Below are 17,499 nucleotides of genomic sequence, written 5' to 3' on the forward strand. Positions count from 1 at the left end.
ATCCAATATTAATCCTGTTAAGATATTCTGGACATAGTGTAAAGGAAAGTTCCACCTCACCCATTATTCTAATGTCCCTTTCATTTCTGAAACAAATGGGTCTCCCGGGACTTTCGATTCACCCAACACAGATGACACCTTCTTAAAGGAAACCTACCACCACGGATCTAGCTATTAAGGTAGATCGGGTGGTATTTGCCTCTATTGTACGTGAGGATAGCCCTTTTAAAAGCTAATCTTTATGTCCCCTGTATCTTTTTATCACTTTTATTGCCCTAATATGCTAATTTTTTAAAGAGGCTACTGGGGCTTCGAGTAGCCGGAGCTGAGGCTACACGGTGCAGCTACTCCACGCCCAAGTAACCTCTTTGATCCTCCTACCAGATATCTTTGGCGCCCAGTTCCCCGCAGCTGCACCCTCGTCCGCGAGGCCGGAGTTCTGCAGGGCTGCACGGCCACTGCTCCGAAGCCGAAGCTACTACGCATGCGCAGAACGCTGGCATTGCGAACGAGGGCGCCCAGCTCCTCGCAGCTGTGTGCCAAAGATATCAGGTAGGAGGATCAAAGAGTCTACTGGAGTGTGGAGTAGCTGCGCCATGTAGTCTCAGCTCCGGCTACTCCACGGCACAGTAGCCTCTTTAGAAAATTAGCATATTAGGGCAATAAAAAGATACAGGGAACGTAAGGATTAGCCCTTAAAAGGACTATCCTCACGTACAAAAGAGGCACCTACCACCCCATGTAATTTAATTCACCTGCCATATAGATACATTCTTTAAATTGGATGTTATAAAAAAAATGCGCCTCTTTGGGAATGATTTCCAATAAATGTAGCCATGTTGTCCCTTAGAAATGAGATTGCCTTGGATGCAACCTTCTCTAGTGGAGTGATTGCACAGAAACAAATTGATTTTGCATATGAAATGTCTGGGAGTCACTGCAAGTCCTACAGCCATACTGTGGTAATGACTGCTAAAATCAGGTGGTCAGGTACCTCAATTGGAGTGTGGGGGTGGTCGTATCCAAGGACAGTCATCATGTTTCCAAGGACAGCATGACTACATTTATAAGAAATGATCTTCACACAGGTAGATTTTTTTTAAAATAAAAATCAATTGAAGAAATGGATCTATATGGCAGATAAATGTAAATTCATAGAAGGGAATATCGCTTTTACCATTAAAAGGCAGAATATAACATACATTTTTCCAATTTGCGAAGTGAAAATATCCAGTCTTTGAATATATGTTACCATATGAAAGCAACAATTAGACGGCGGTGGAGAGTGTATTTTGATCGGCACCATGGATGTGCATGCTCCGTCTGTCTCTGTGTTCCTTCTCCCCTCCAGTAAATCAAGGTGTTTATGCAGCGCTAATGTGTTTACATCCAGAACGGATATTTAGAGAAACACAGCTGCAGCTGTTAAGATAGGGGGACGAGAACCAAGCAAGAGCATCTTCTCCGCACAATCCATAACAAGTCAGGAATCCGACTGATCCACTACCCAAAGCTCAGAAATCAGAGTCCCTCCACAAATCACCATCCGGAGCCCATCACTCGCTGTTTGATTTCCCTCCGTGTGAAATATGAACACTGAGATACAGGAATGTGGCTGATTTACCTCTTCCCCCAAAATTGAACGCCGCTATCAAATCTAGCTCTTAAATGCAAATGACTCTAGTATGGTAATGAAGAGCGTGCCGGTTCCGGGTAGCTGGAAGCCACTTTATAACTCCTTGTCCAACTTCATTTATACACTTACCATTGGAGTTACTGGAATTTTGCTCTGACTTGCCCCCTTTAATAAAAACCCCCTCCCCTCCACCTGTAACACACATCTGTCTGCAAAGTAAATCTCCATCTATTATTTCTGGTATGATAACACTAAACACACTGACAGTATACAGCCCCCAGCTAGTGGCATATGGCACAATTTGCATGTTTAACAACACAAATACTCGCAGGTTTAGGTGAAACTGTGAAATATCAACATCTCTAATTAGAAATGGAATGTAAAAAAAGCGGAGACGCGATATTTTTATAGGGTTTTCATTAAAAAAAATGTAGTTTCTTATAGTATACCTATCCTTAGAGGGCAAAGATGGATCAAAACACAGATTGACTCCAGATTGACATTAGTTCTCATTCCGATTGGACAGTCCATTGGCCAAAATGGTAGATTATTTGGAAATTATGAATCCACCATATACTAAAATCATCAGTAGATTAAAAAAAACACTCATATCCATAAGAGAAAAGTCATCCAAAGCAAAACAGTATAAATGGGAATCGCCATCTCTAATCTGGATATGGAGGCCTCTCGACTTTCCCAAAACATAAATTGGGTAATAGAAGGACCAGCTACATTGAAAAACAAAATCTGAAAGTTGAAACCAGATGGAAGTTGAGAGTCCTCAGTTAGCAATACCGTTTATTGGCTAACTAAAAAAAAAAAAGATGATGACAATTGCAAGTTTTTGAGACAAATTATGTCTCTTCATCAGGCTTGGTATAAAACATCTGATGAACACAAATGAACACAATAAGGCTATGGTTGATGAGAAAAGTGATAACAAACAGAATAATCAATGTAAGGACAGAGGAAAAAACACTATTAGCAGTAAATATTGTAGCACTTGGGTACTACTTGGTTTTATAGCCCATTGATTGAGATCTGGTCCATGGTCATTTCTCATCGCTTGTCTCATCAACCATAGCCTTACTGAGTCCACTTGTGTATAAATTTGTGTTCTATTCAGATGTTGTCTTATACCCAATGCTCGATGAAGAGACCTGAGAAGTCTCAAAAGCTTGCAATTGTCATTATTTTTAGTTTAGCCAAAAAAGGGAAAGTAGGATAGAAAGTTAACAGTGGTGGCCACTATCGCTTAACTACACCAGGGTGAATAGAAGACCCGAATAGGGTCAACCCATGTACTACTTATCCTGGTAAAATATGTGCAAAGCCTAGGAATCTGCTAGGTGATGTGACCCCCTGGCAGCAGAACTTGGGACTTCCTTTGAAGTTCTTTGTCCGGCACTCCCCCTCAGTCACTCCCATAGCAGTGGTTGGAGAGGTGTACAAAGGACATCTACACACCCCTCCAGCCATTGTTTTGGGAGTGATTCTGACAATAATGCACCACCCCCTCCATCAGCCGGAAGGGCAGAACACACTGGTCCCAGCAGCTTTACACAAACCTTAGCAGGGCAAGTACTCTATGCGAGACCCTATTAAGGTCTTGTACTTACCCTGGTAAAGTTTAGTGATTGTAGCCAACCCCTTTAAGGATAGTCCGTAATATATCAAGTGTTTCACCAAAAGCAATAACGTTGAAAATATGATACAACCAGAAGTATAAATAGAAGATATTAATATCATTATTTTTACATCTATAACTAGATTTGTCATGAAGAAACCGCTTCTGAACAAATACCATGCCTGCACTGGGAGTGAGCAAGTAAAATGAGCAATTTAAAAAGGCAGCAAGCTTGCTTTATATCCCTGCCTGCTTCAAAAGACACAACAAACTCGAAATGCCAAGCGGCATGTAGAAGAAAATCTCTCACAAAGGCCTCTAATCACGCCTGACTGAGCAGAAAGACATGTTAGACTACATCGCCGCTACTCACGCCCAATCCCGAAAAAAAAAGTTGACATTTAAATTAGTTTTGAAAATTTGAATGCTGGAGCGCTTTAGACACACGTTATACTTTTCCCTGGCTCAGAGTCAAAAAATATTACATCAAAAGTGAAAATACTATACTTAAAAATCAACGAAAATTCTGCCTTCCGGCCTGAAGAGTTCAGAACGGAAAGACCTTCAAAAGCCTAAATCTGCATGATAACCATGCTGAGATCTATGGATAGAGTCCACTGGGTGGATAATGATGGAATTAGCCTGACCACCTTCGTTAAGCTTTACTCATTTCCTTGGGTTCTGCTAGGCTGCTGTGTCTCATCTCCAGTCAAGTTCCTCCTACGATCAAGATGAGAGACGACCACCTAAAAAACACCTGGAGACATTCCTGGTATCTTGGATAATTACCACTATGAAACTTGTGCAGCACGAAATCAGTTCTGGAAACTTGACTTGTTGCAGGTGCTTTAGGAGGGGTTTTAAAAAACGAATGTGTTAAAAATGGCGGGGTCTTAACACTATGGAAGTGCAACTGGTAATTCAGCCCTAAGCCACACCATAATCATTGTTTTGGTTGGGGACTTACCACTTTATTTTACCACTATCCTGTGCTCAACACTAGTTCCCAAGTGGCACATTGACCCCATTTTCTTTGTCAGGAGAACAGACTCCCGACCCCTAATCGATCTGGGTTGGTGGCACCATGGTAAGACCTTGCTCAATTCCTTCAGTAGCTACAATAGTAAACATTTCAGAGAACCATAGATGTGTGTCCAGATATGACAACCAGAGGCCACCGGACCAGGTAAAACCATTCTTGTGATAGGTAGAAGTCCAAAAAGTGTTATCCTCAGATTTTTAATCTGCCATGATATTTAGAGGCCTCCAAACTACAAGTTCTTCCTTAACCATAGTGAGGAGAAGATCAGCAAACCTTGGTCAAGCAGACACCATGTTGCACTTTTCAATACCTATGGTGTGGCCCTCAGCGAAATCTTCCTGTCCCCTAGGAATTGAATGGAGCAGCGAAGGGCAAACATGACCACAACTTTCCCTCATACATCTCCTCACTGCATCAGTGGAGAAGTTGGTGATAAAAGCCCACGGTGATCGACAACCCGTAAAATGATGCACACCCTGAACATCTCTTAGATCTCTAAAACTTTAATACACAGCACTAAGATTAACCAATGACTTGTAGTAGATCTCTCAAAGTCTTACCTCCAGTAGACCAGTACAGCTAGAAGCAGAACCAAGCAGAAGAAAGTCAAGGCAGAGACGACCATTAAGGGAACAATCCATTCCATCTTGTTGGCCGGACGGCTCTCCATGCTTGAGTTGCCTGTTAAACAAATATACAATGCTAAAATTATGAAAGATCGGTCATCAGTTTTTGTAGCTTTTCTGTTGCGTGTCAAATCTCCCTAAAACTTGATCCTTGTCTTTATTATGGCCAAGAAAAATATATGGCGGAGGATCTTTGTGTAATATCTACATGAGAGGATATGATGCTTTTTTCTGCACTGTATATACTGTACATAGGATCTCTTAGGTTTAGGGCTCAGATGGGCGTATCCGTTGAGTTAGCAAAAATGCAGACGTGATATATTTGTGTGCAGTCCATATTTTACCTACATTTGTTATTTTCATGCCCACATGTCAACTGTTTTTTATGTAGGAAAAAACGGATCAGTTTCTAATCAGTTTCAGTATCTCATCCTTCCCCTGCCCAGTTGGTTGCCCAGCAACACTTGAGAAAAAGCGGACCTCATACGAATGTCATCCGTGCCATGTCTTGGTTTTTTGCCTGTGTAGGTCCATGGGCCCCTTTTTTTTTAAAAAAGAAAATAGTGCATACTGCATTTCTCACAGTCTGCACATCTGCAAAATAAACGGAAATGTGAACAGACCCATAGGAATCAATGGGTCAGTACACTATCCACAAAAAAAAATTTCTGATAACATACCAAGTCAAATACTCCCTTCTGAATGAAACCTTAGTTATTGAGGATTTTGGAATAGTACTTATAAAGCTGGACATCCATATTAGGTTGATGCTGGTCAAAACTGTCAACTTCAGCATGTCCAACCATAATGTATATTGGCATTGCAACTGTCCTGATAGCTGGAGCTTGACATGCCTGATCATTTTTCTCCTCCGAGTAGATATGTATGTATTGCTACATCATGACTCTTGTTTTGAGTTGTGATTGGTGAGTTTTGTGGGACTAGGGGACATTTTACTCCGAAAAATACATCCCTCCAGATCTCCGTACTGGAGAACCCAAGGTGGCTTAACCGGTTTAGAAACCGATCCAGCAAATCAGTTGCTGGAGCCATGGAGTCATGCTGGAGCCATGCTGGAGCCATGAACACCATAACCTTGGCTTCTATAAGCTATAGATATATTGAGAATGGATAGAATTACCCATATATATTCCCACTTACTCCTAAATATGCGTATGAATGCATACAGTAAAATGTTGACTTGGCGCACCGACAAAATGCAAAAGTCAGCTGTACAAAGAAAATCGGAGCATACGGCAGGAGAGTGGCCTCATTCATAACACTGCTGAGCCGACATTCCCTGGTGATACGATTTACCTCTATGGCATTTATGAATGGGGAACTCAATTATAGACCCGTTATGAATTGCCAGGGAACTAATTACAGGAAGTTGCCAGGTGTCACACAGCGAGACTGCAAAATTCCTAAATAAATAGAGAACACAACCAAAGAGGTGACACAAGAAGACACTGGACAGGAAGGCAGAAAAGGAGAGATAGCGATGGCAAAGGCAGGCGCACAGCGGGGGGTTTATTCTGTTTGCAAATCTAGGCCAGTTATCAGCAGCCACAGATCCTGCCCTTTAAAAGACAAGTCTTGCAGGGGGCTAATCAGTCAAATGCATGGGGGGATAGCGTGAATTTTCTACCAAGGCGAAAGCTGACTTTTAGACATGTCAAAGAATTAATTAGAATGGAACGATCTAATCGAACACGACACAGCTCTGTGTGATCAACAGCACATGGATATGGCATGAGGATTCTCCAGAAATGGGCCATACACAACTGAGGAGTAGTTTGTGGTGACCTGCTTTGAACACTTTTCTAGGGCAGGTTAAAATTATGCTGATCCAGGCTAGTCAGGCCAAAACAATAATCCTACACGTGTATATGGGTCAGAATTGGACCTCTATTTTCAAGTCAAGTCTGCAGGAAGGGTTGGCTGTTCAGACTATGGGTAGTTAGAATAGTCTTAAAGATACATCTTTGGTAGTAGATTAATAGATGATATATAGGTCATATAACATCACCATGAATTACATGCTTAAATGGGTATTACCACAAAGACAGGATTCTTAAATAGATTCAGGATATCAAAATAACACATTCTCTAATTCACGGTTATTAATACAGAATTTTAACAGATTTAATTCCAACCTGTCTCTAACAGTCCTATGTATGAATTTGGGTTGCCCCAGGATCCGACCGTAAATCAGAAGTCTAGGGTCTGCCAGGACAGATTGTTCTCCTGTCTGAAGCTGCAGTGAGCTCCTCTCTGCATTATCTCCTCCCCCTGCATTCCAAGACGAGCACACACACAGACTTCCTAGTGGCAGACAGCAGCATGAAGAGAGTAAATAATAGATAAGGTCTTTATTCAGGGGAGGGAGGGCGGCACAGTAGAGCTGACGGTGTATGTTATGGCTGAGATAGTAGAGCTGAGAATGTCTGTGTGTTGTATGGATCTCATCATCTCTCATCGCTGATCCGTCTCATCTGTCTTTCCATGTTTCAGATACTAGTGAATGTTCAAAAGCAAAATAAAAGTGTATATAAACCTGGACCCTGATAATCGAAGCACATTGTCAGCACACAGCAGCTCACAACAATAGAGGGATCATGAAGTGTCTGCTTAGAGAGTCCCCACGCACTGGAATTTGACACTGGCCAAAACTGATTTGTGAGTGATAGGAGCTAAAACGGCAATAAAAGTGAGTAAAATTGTAAAGTAAGGCGGTTAAAAATTCTCTTTATAGTACAAACTTCACTAGGGGATTGAAATGTGAGAATTTTCTTTCAATCCCCTTTAAAGATAAAATTTATTTCTGGCTTGCCAAAAAATGCAGTTTTAAAGTACAACCCAGTGGTTCAGGGATGGGTCTTTTGGTGGCCAAAGGAACAGAATTTAATAATCCCCATTTACCAATTTTCAAATTAGGAAGTTTGTTCTTCTAGTCAATTTCTAAATTTCTCACATGAGCTTTAGGTAGGATGTGATGCCAATTCTAGTTCAGTATACAAACAAGTTACGATATACATGATAAACCTGATCAAAGAGACTCAAAAAACAGATTCTGGATCCTCATTTAGGATCCGGGTCCAATGAATACTTGGCACAAAATAATCTACATGAATTTGGATTCAACATTAAGAACCACAAAAATCTAGAACACATCTAGAACAATAGGCAATCAACGATAGAATACTGCGGTCAGTTGCTTGGACACCATATACACGTACAACACTAAATATTACAGACAGCACTACGCATATATGTATAAATACACATACATACATACTCACTTATTCACACATTCATACACACACACATATTCACACATTCATACACACACACATATTCACACATTCATACACACACACATATTCATACACACACATAGATACATACATATTCATACACACACATATATTCATACACACACACATATTCATACACACACACATATTCATACACACACACATATTCATACACACACACATATTCATACACACACACATATTCATACACACACACATATTCATACACACACACATATTCATACACACACATACATACACACATATTCATACACACACATACATACATACATATTCATACACACACATACATACATACATATTCATACACACACATACATACACACACATACATACATACATATTCATACACACACATACATATTCATACACACACATACATACATATTCATACACACACATACATACACACACATACATACATATTCATACACACACATACATACACACACATACATACATATTCATACACACACATACATACACACACATACATACATATTCATACACACACATACATACACACACATACATACATATTCATACACACACATACATACACACACATACATACATATTCATACACACACATACAATAATACATTTTGATGCTATTCCAGATATACCAGGAAATAGTTGAAAATTATTGTCATTTAAGGGACATTGGGCAGGGGTCATAAACTGTAGTGGTGTCCATAAAGAATGTCTTCAAAAGCTATTATTGGAGTGGGTACAAGATTGGTATGTCAACCTTGGAGGAAAGGAGTTGAATCCAGCCAGAAAAGTATTTGCCTCCTGCTTCTGTAATATTACATACCTTCAGATCTATCTTGAGGTTGATGGGGTTCCAATACAAAATTTCCAAAAGCAGCCCCCCCCCCCCCACCGCCTATAATTTAACACTTCTAAAACTAGAACGTTCATATAAAAGTAGAAAAACCCTTGCTCCCCTTATGAACCAGGTCCAGGATACAGCCACTATTTCTGATAATTTTTTGTTTTGGCGGGTGGGGGGGCAAGGAGAATCGGTCAAGAATGTTGAAAAATTGTTGTATCTTATGAGAAATATTATCTTATTGTAAGTCTCTGGGAAATAATATTTTCGAAAAGCAGAAGCTTTAAAAAAAACTAGAAAAATATATGCCTCAATATCGTCAAAATGGCGCCTTGTACACATTTTTATAGCATTCTAATGAAAGAGAGTTTATTAGCGTTAATAAACAAGGCCGTAAAATTTTGACACGCCATCATTAATGCGGAATGTATATTTAAATCCAACGCTAACAATATTTCCACAAGCAGAAGATAAGACACTAAATATTACTCTTTGGAGGAGGGTGATCGAGAGGAGAAGAGAAACTGGCTGCTGCTAAATGCCGGCTCATAAAAATGCCAGACTTGCAAATTGCTCGAAGAATTTACCAAGGCATCAATGCTCGTCGTAGGGTGAGGATGGAGCTCAAGCTCAACTGGAGAACTGTGCTTTCAACAAACATTTTTTTTTAAAAACTGAGGATTATTTTTAAAGAACGAAGTCCTACATTTTTTGATAAATATAAAAATTTACTTCAATTGCCAAAACATTTTTGTAAGTCTAGTCTTAAAGTCAAGGTATTTGAGCTGCCACTGAAATTTCCAGTGATGGGGCTGGTAACAAGGTCAGAAGATCCCATTATAGAAATAAACCTTCAAAAAAATTAATGCATATAATGGTAAAATGTATTTAAAAAAATGCAAAAATATCCAAAAATCTTTCAAAAACCTTCTATGGGAAATTAGAAACATAGGCCGACCACTTGGAAGTCAGAAGGAAAGAGGACATCCTAGACACAAGGAAGAGTCAATCAACTTAATGTAGAAAATTGAAAGCTATGTCTCATGGAGACAATCCTTGTCTATATGCCCTTTAGGGATTTAAAGGGATTGTCCACTTTAAGTTCATTACAGCAGATAATTAATATTGTTTGTGTATTGAAATGTTATTAAATTTCCGAATATATTTTCTATATCAATTCCTCACCGTTTTCTAGAGAATGCTTGCTAGCATTCTATGGGAAGCTTCCATCTTTACTTCCTGTAGAGTAACACCGGTCCATGGTCATGTGATGCCACACAGGTGCATGGCTCGTTCTCGTCACATAGCTTTGATTACACGGTGTGTTATAATAAGCTGTGCACCTGTGTGACATCACATGACCAGGGATATATCGAGCCGTGCACCTGTGTGAAATCACATGACCAGGGATATATCGAGCTGGGCACCTGTGTGAAATCACATGACCAGGGATATATCGAGCTGGGCACCTGTGTGACATCACGTGACCAGGGATATAACGAGCCGTGCACCTGTGTAACATCACATGACCAGGGATATATAACGAGCCGTGCACCTGTGTCACATCACATGACCAGGGATATATCGAGCCGTGCACCTGTGTGAAATCACATGACCAGGGATATATCGAGCTGTGCACCTGTGTGAAATCACATGACCAGGGATATATCGAGCTGGGCACCTGTGTGACATCACGTGACCATGGATATAACGAGCCGTGCACCTGTGTGACATCACATGACCAGGGATATATCGAGCCGTGCACCTGTGTGAAATCACATGACCAGGGATATATCGAGCTGTGCACCTGTGTGAAATCACATGACCAGGGATATATCGAGCCAGGCACCTGTGTGACATCACATGACCATGAACCGGTGGTTTATCTATAATAGTAATATGTAAACTAGTAAACTATGAAGCCGCCTGTTGAATGACAGCAAGCAGAGATCTAGAAAACTAAGGAATTGATACAGAAATTTTATTGGAAAATTGTAGAACTTCGCATTACACAAACAATATCAATTATTTGCTGAAATATGGTTAAAGTGGACAACCCCTTTAAAAGCATCGTAAAGGGGATCTATACAAGCCTGAATGAAGAGCCAGTGTCTACTAAAAGTTCCTTCGTTGTATTATATCTCACACTAAACTTCCCATGTACCTGTTGAAAGGAACACCGAAATGAAAGCCCATCATCGTCAAAGAGAACTTTTGCTCATTGTTGATGTCCAATATTTGACATTATATTTTAATATTATTCCCATAATGGAAGGCATAATTCAGATGTGAACCTATCCCAAGAAATCAACATATGTAGCATGTTCTTCTACGGAAAGAAGCCCATATGAATGAGGCATGAAGTTCTGTAGCACCAATATCAAGACATATGATTAGAGTGCAGCCAATCCTTCTGCTTAATTGAGATCAAATTTAGTGTAGTTAGGGACCAATGAATTAGAGTAGTTGGTATGCATCAACAAGACTAGTCTCAACAGACTACGATCAACAAGACTAGTCTCATTTAAGGACATTTAGATATTCTTAAATGGATAGACATTTCCATACCAACAAGAAGAGTGTTGGTCGGGAGTGTCCTGGGCTAGGGGGCATTGTAACCAAATATTTTTGTGTGTTGGCAGCGCTCCAGGTAGCAGAGATGAGCTGACCTGAACTTTCTGTTGTGTGCGTCCTGCGTGACTCTGACATATTGCCGGATTGTTGGCCGGACAGCCAATACGGCAAATAGACGCCCCAGGTCCAACTAACCATGTCTACAATTGGACAGGGGGAAAGCCTCTGGCCAATGACACCCATGGCTACTTGGCCAGGAGCTACAATATGCTGGATCGGTTGTTCGGCCACCAATCCGGCAACATGTCCGGGTCACGCTAGTGGCACTTGTGTGGAAGGTTTGGGTCCACTCATCTCTACCAGGTAGTAATTTTTCACGATTGCTCTTGTCTTCTCCTTAAAAAGACAAACTAAATTTCTGGAAAACCTTTCAAAAATTCATGGACAGAACATTAAAACGGTCTTTTGTCCAAAAATTTCCAACACTACAACTTTTTTATATTGGAAGCATTGGTGATGTGGCTTAAATGATCATTGTTCAAAGATTATCTAACATTGGTTATGGTTAAAGTGGGCCATATTATTCTAGGAAAGCGGATAAATATTATTATAGAGTAAGGTCCAATCTCCCTGCGCCATTGGGGTTATGGACTTGGAGAGGTACTACGGTGCAACTAAGCACAAAGGAGGTAGGTGGTGGCTTCTCTGCTACAAAATGGGAAAGTTGGTGGGCCAGCAAGAGCAGGATGGGATGACGGAGGTGGCATGGACCAGGACTATGGTGGCCCCACGGTCATTCCTCAATGTCCTTCAGATAGCGGAATGGTGGAGAGTCGTGTGCAGCATGAAGTTAGCAGGATGAGCCTGAAGAAGGCCAGAAGTGAAGAGATGGGAGGTGACGCTGCTTGAAATGAACAAGCATTAAGCAGATGAAAGAGTATTAAGACCTTTATTAATTAACCTCAATATGTTACAATACAGAGTTCACTGCATATAGAAATTTCTTACAAGTTCATCATCAGTCGCGATAAAATTCTATGGACCAGTTTCATGACTACACATTTAGGACAATATATACACTTTTTACATTTTTATCTCAGATTTCATCGTTCCCAGGCCAAGGTTTGTAGTCACAGATGTGTTATATATTATATCTTTGGTCAGTCGGGTTTACAGGACCATCATGTAGTAGTGGTAAAATATACACATCTGTATTTTATATATAAAAGTAGGATGGTGGGTTGGTGGCCGGCCTTCTGGTCCTGGTCAATAGACAAATCACGGCTGTATGTACTAACATTCTGGTCACCATTTAATTATAGGCTACCAAGAAGAAAATACTGCAGTGCTCCATTTACAACTAACACCACTTATAAACTAAACAGTATTGGTAAGAATACAGAGCGGAACAGTAAAGTAAACAGGTGCAGAAATGAGAAAAGATTGGGAGAGAAAATATATATTTTTTTTTACAGAAACAGCGCCACTCATATACAGAGGCCAGGTTAGGTATTGCAGTACAGCCACCATTGACATGAATGAAGCTGAACTACAATAACAAAAGCAACATAAATGCAAAAAAATATATACATATGCATTAGAGAAGAAAATATTTCAAAGAAGAATTGAAATCATGTATTTTCAGAAAAAAAACATAATAAATACCTAATATACAAACATTTTTTGTTATACAACTCTATATCGTCTTACTTTTTGCCATTAAGCTTATTCCACCAACAGGGCTCATCACTGCATCCATTAACTTGGTGTCTAACATTGTATGAGATTAAAAATTTAAGGAAAAAAAAAAAAGTAAAAAAAATAAATAAATAAAAATAAAGATTTTTTTTCTTACTTTCTTCCCCCAAAACAAAACTACTACTATCCATAGCTTTTCAATGTAACCACAGCTCGGCCCGATTCACTTAAATGTGGTTACAGTGTAAAACAAGTCGCAACCCATGAATGGAGCCATTTTTGGGATTTAAAAAAAATTAAAAAACTGAAAACAGTTTTGAAACCAACAACAACAAAAGAAACCTGTAGAAATTGGGTTTCATTTGTTTGGAATTGTTTTGTGACCGCAGATGCAGAGATTATCAGTAGAAATGACGGCTGCATCTGTGGCCAGCTCATCAGAAAACCCCACACTCGCCCCAGGCCGTTCACCCAACAAAAACTAAATCTTTCCTGTGGCACATTCAACAAATTGGATCGAATAATAACAGGAATGAACACAAACAACGCAGAATGCATTAGGAAATCTATACATGTTGTCAGAGTAAGTAAAGCCATCATCGGGGTGTTTCTACCGAGAGACACAAACAGGAATCCACCAGATAAAAAGATTCAGTCCTGAACTACAGTTTGTAATAAAGGCTACAAATAGATAAAAAATGTAAAAAAAAACCGATTCAGATACAACATATACACTTTTTTTGCCTACTGTAGATCCTCAGGGGAGGTGCATAACCTCCTGTGCTATGCCCTGCCCCCTAAGATCTTCAATTTAGAACTTTCTGTCCCCAGCTTTCAAAAACTAACGCCCCTTTACACCCAAGCAAAGCATATTGTGAGATGTAAATTTTTCACAAAGAGAGTCCCATTTGTAAAAAGGTGACAATTTTAGTTTTCTTTTTGAACCATTTTAGTCTTTAAAAATGAAAGCGGTTTGCTGTTGACTGACCTCATTAGATATGTATTTTTATAAAGGTCAGCAGCTCAGATAAGAAAGAATAGTAAGAAAAAAAGGTTAGAATTATTTTATTAAATTATGGACAATATGTTTCAGATTTCCCTGTAATGTAATAATTTAAAGGGGATGTCCAGGATTTTTGAAACAATCTTTAATAGCGAGGAGCAAGGCTGCCAAGGAATATATATTTTTTTAATTTTATTTTTCATTTACAGTACTGTGTTATTTGCTTCAGGGTACTTGTTTCAAACCTGGCAGTTCTAAAGCCAGATCTTACAAATAAGGTTCATAATTTAACAAATCTTTCCGAATAATTTGAAAAAATCTTGCAGGTAATTAAAAAAATAAATCCTCGTTTTCCCTATAAAAGTTTTTTTTTTTAATGTAACAATGTTGGTGGTTTTTTACCGATTATTCCAATTTCATGTTGGGTAAAAAGTTTGAAAGGATATAATAATTACATTTTATATAGATTCGTAGGTCTCGAATTCAAATTAAAGGGGTTGTTAGAAAATAAAACCCAAAATTTATCCCATCCCATCCCTTCCTTGGTTGAACTTGATGGACTTTTTTCACCCGTATACACTATGATATATGGCTTGGGGGCTGTAAAAACAATAAACCTCTTATACTCACCTCTCTCCCTCCTCCCATTTACTCCCAATGTTGTAGATCACTGCTAATCTATGTTATACAAAGAGGTGGGGGGTGGAGAGGTGCTGTCCCACCTTCAGCCGTGCACCTACATCAGGAATTCAGACAGTAGCAGGCATGCGGCTATGTTTGGGACAGCACCTCTTTCCTCTGTATAGAAACAGTCAGTGGCAGAACAGGAGCGCCGGAGAAGGCGAGTATAAGGGGTTTATTGTTTATACAACCATATACACACATTTATAATTTTTTTTTTTAATTCCTGACTACCCTTTCAGGTAATTAAATATTTGGAATAAAAAAGTACTAAAAAATTAAAAAATAATCAATAATAATAATAATTATATAGAAACTTTCGAACACTGAAAAATAAGTGAAAACTACAGAAAACAACATAAAAGTACTGCAACAAAATTATATGGTGAGTTACCGAATAAAGCAGAATGTTTTTATAAGAAACTTTTTACACTACGATAGAAATTGCAGGTAGGTAAGACATTAAAGTACGTTAGTGCAAACCTACATTCACACCAGAGGGATAAAGTTAATTATAAAGCCATAGAAATTACAGCACAAAGCCAATGATTAATGGCCATATTTACTACCCACCAGCATGAAAGTGCCTCGCTGCACAGCCGCGCTTAATGTCTGGCCTGGAAATGCATTAATGAGCCACTTTCCCGATAAAAGGAGCCCGTAAAATCTGCTGTGGTCAAAATACTTAATATAATGGACACATTAGGTCATTATTCGCAAGCTGAAAGAGAAAGCGGCTAGACCCCAACTATAGATCCAGGTGCTTATTACAACTGAACTTGGGGTCACAAAGTCTTACTCGGCGAAAATTTTCACCACGGGAGCTCAAATATTTCCATAATTGGAGTCGGCACCCAAAAAAATTGTGTTAAAAAGCCTAGCATTTAAAATCTTTAGGAAAACAAATGCTAAACTACTAACATTATTAAAAATATTGATAAACTGTAGAACAGCGCCCCTTGTGGACAGGCAGGGAGTAACAGTTGTTTTGTAAAATTAGGAATTTTTACAATAAGTTTTTTATTTAATTTTAACAAAGCCTATATTGGCTTGCTATTTTACTGTATGTCACATCTAACTTATACATATGTCCCTGTGTGTCGGGAAAAAAATTAGAATGTAAATACAAATACATTTTCCTGACAGTCAAGCTGGTTTTGGCTTTTTTATTTAGCTCTTCTAAAAGGGGTGAAGTGAGAGAATTTGCTGACACACTATTAATTAATTAAGAGCAGGACAACAAAAATTAAAATACCGTATTCATTTTAATTAAAGGGGTGGGCCACTCTTTTACACAAGTTGACCATGTGCCTTTACTGCCTTAATAATAATCCCTGAATGTTAATCAAGTGATTCAGCTTTTCTGCTACTTATTTTTGTGCTTCTTTGTTTACATGTCTGAGCACTGATGAATAGGAGGAGCTGTAGCAGCAGAATTATGACTCATCCTGCAGTGTAAGAAATGATATTTCTCTAATGTAAGTCGTCTTCTTTATAAAAATTATTTTATTTTCATGGGACCAGTGTTCCCACTCCAAAGCAATTAATGCTTTGTTCAAGTCACATGACAGCTGCAGCCAATCACTGGCCTCAAAAGTGACTTGTACATGAATGGGACATGTGACCCACTTACCACAGCAGTCACTTACTGATTGGTTAGAGGTCTCTAATGAGGCCACCGAATGGCCGCAGTTTTCATGTGATAAGGTATCAGTGGTCGGCAGCAGAGTGCTAAACCGAAGGAAGGTTTTATAGGCAAGTAATATTTTACTTCTTTTTAGAAACTTTTATATCACTAGACAACCCCTTTAACACTCAATTTTATGTTCTTCACCTAATATAGTGTAGTAGAAGGGCTGAGATCAGTGTATTTCCAGGGGGACAGGCGTTCTAGTAAAATGGGAACTATTTATTTTCGGATGCACCAAGGTCACCCAGAACTTCTTTTTAGGAAAAAAAAAATATATAATAAACATGAAGAAAAGACAATTTAAAAATTTTAAAGAAAAGTAACAAAATTAATATTCCACAGATGTTATCACTGCCATGAGGTGAGAAAACCCACAGCTGATCTATGAACTGTGGATTCTACTTTAAAATGCAGGGATCAGAGAAGCACCGAGCTGCCCTCTGCAGGTTACAGGGGGAACAGTCAGCTCCAGATAACAGGTATTGAGCAAATGTAATTTGCGCCCTCAAAGAGACACTATTAATAATCTCGCAGAACTACAATTCCTGACAGTTGTCAGGGCATATTGGGAATTGTAGTTTTGCAGTAGACTACAACCCAATGAAAGACCATTCTATTAAATTTGGTAAAAATTATATATTATACACACACATACATATATATGTATGAACAACAATGCATACAATACAAATTTAAATTGAAGTTTCTAATTTATTATTATTTCAAGGATTTTTTTTTTACTTTTCTTC

General features: G+C 39.0%; 1 protein-coding gene across 3 annotated transcripts in view; it reads right to left on the minus strand.

Annotated features, from left to right (window-relative positions):
- PTPRG (protein tyrosine phosphatase receptor type G) overlaps window positions 1-17,499 on the minus strand; it is a 360,490-nt gene that overhangs the window by 73,892 nt on the left and 269,099 nt on the right. For all 3 annotated transcript variants that reach the window (XR_011850197.1, XM_072127175.1, XM_072127176.1), the window contains one exon: window positions 4,866-4,986. Coding sequence is in view for 2 of the 3 variants with exons in the window: in XM_072127175.1 (XP_071983276.1) it covers window positions 4,866-4,986 (121 nt within the window). In the remaining variant the exon portion in view is untranslated. The remainder of the gene's footprint in view (window positions 1-4,865; window positions 4,987-17,499) is intronic.

This window comes from Engystomops pustulosus, chromosome 10 (assembly GCF_040894005.1).
Source record: "Engystomops pustulosus chromosome 10, aEngPut4.maternal, whole genome shotgun sequence".
Taxonomy (NCBI): Eukaryota; Metazoa; Chordata; class Amphibia; order Anura; family Leptodactylidae; genus Engystomops; species Engystomops pustulosus.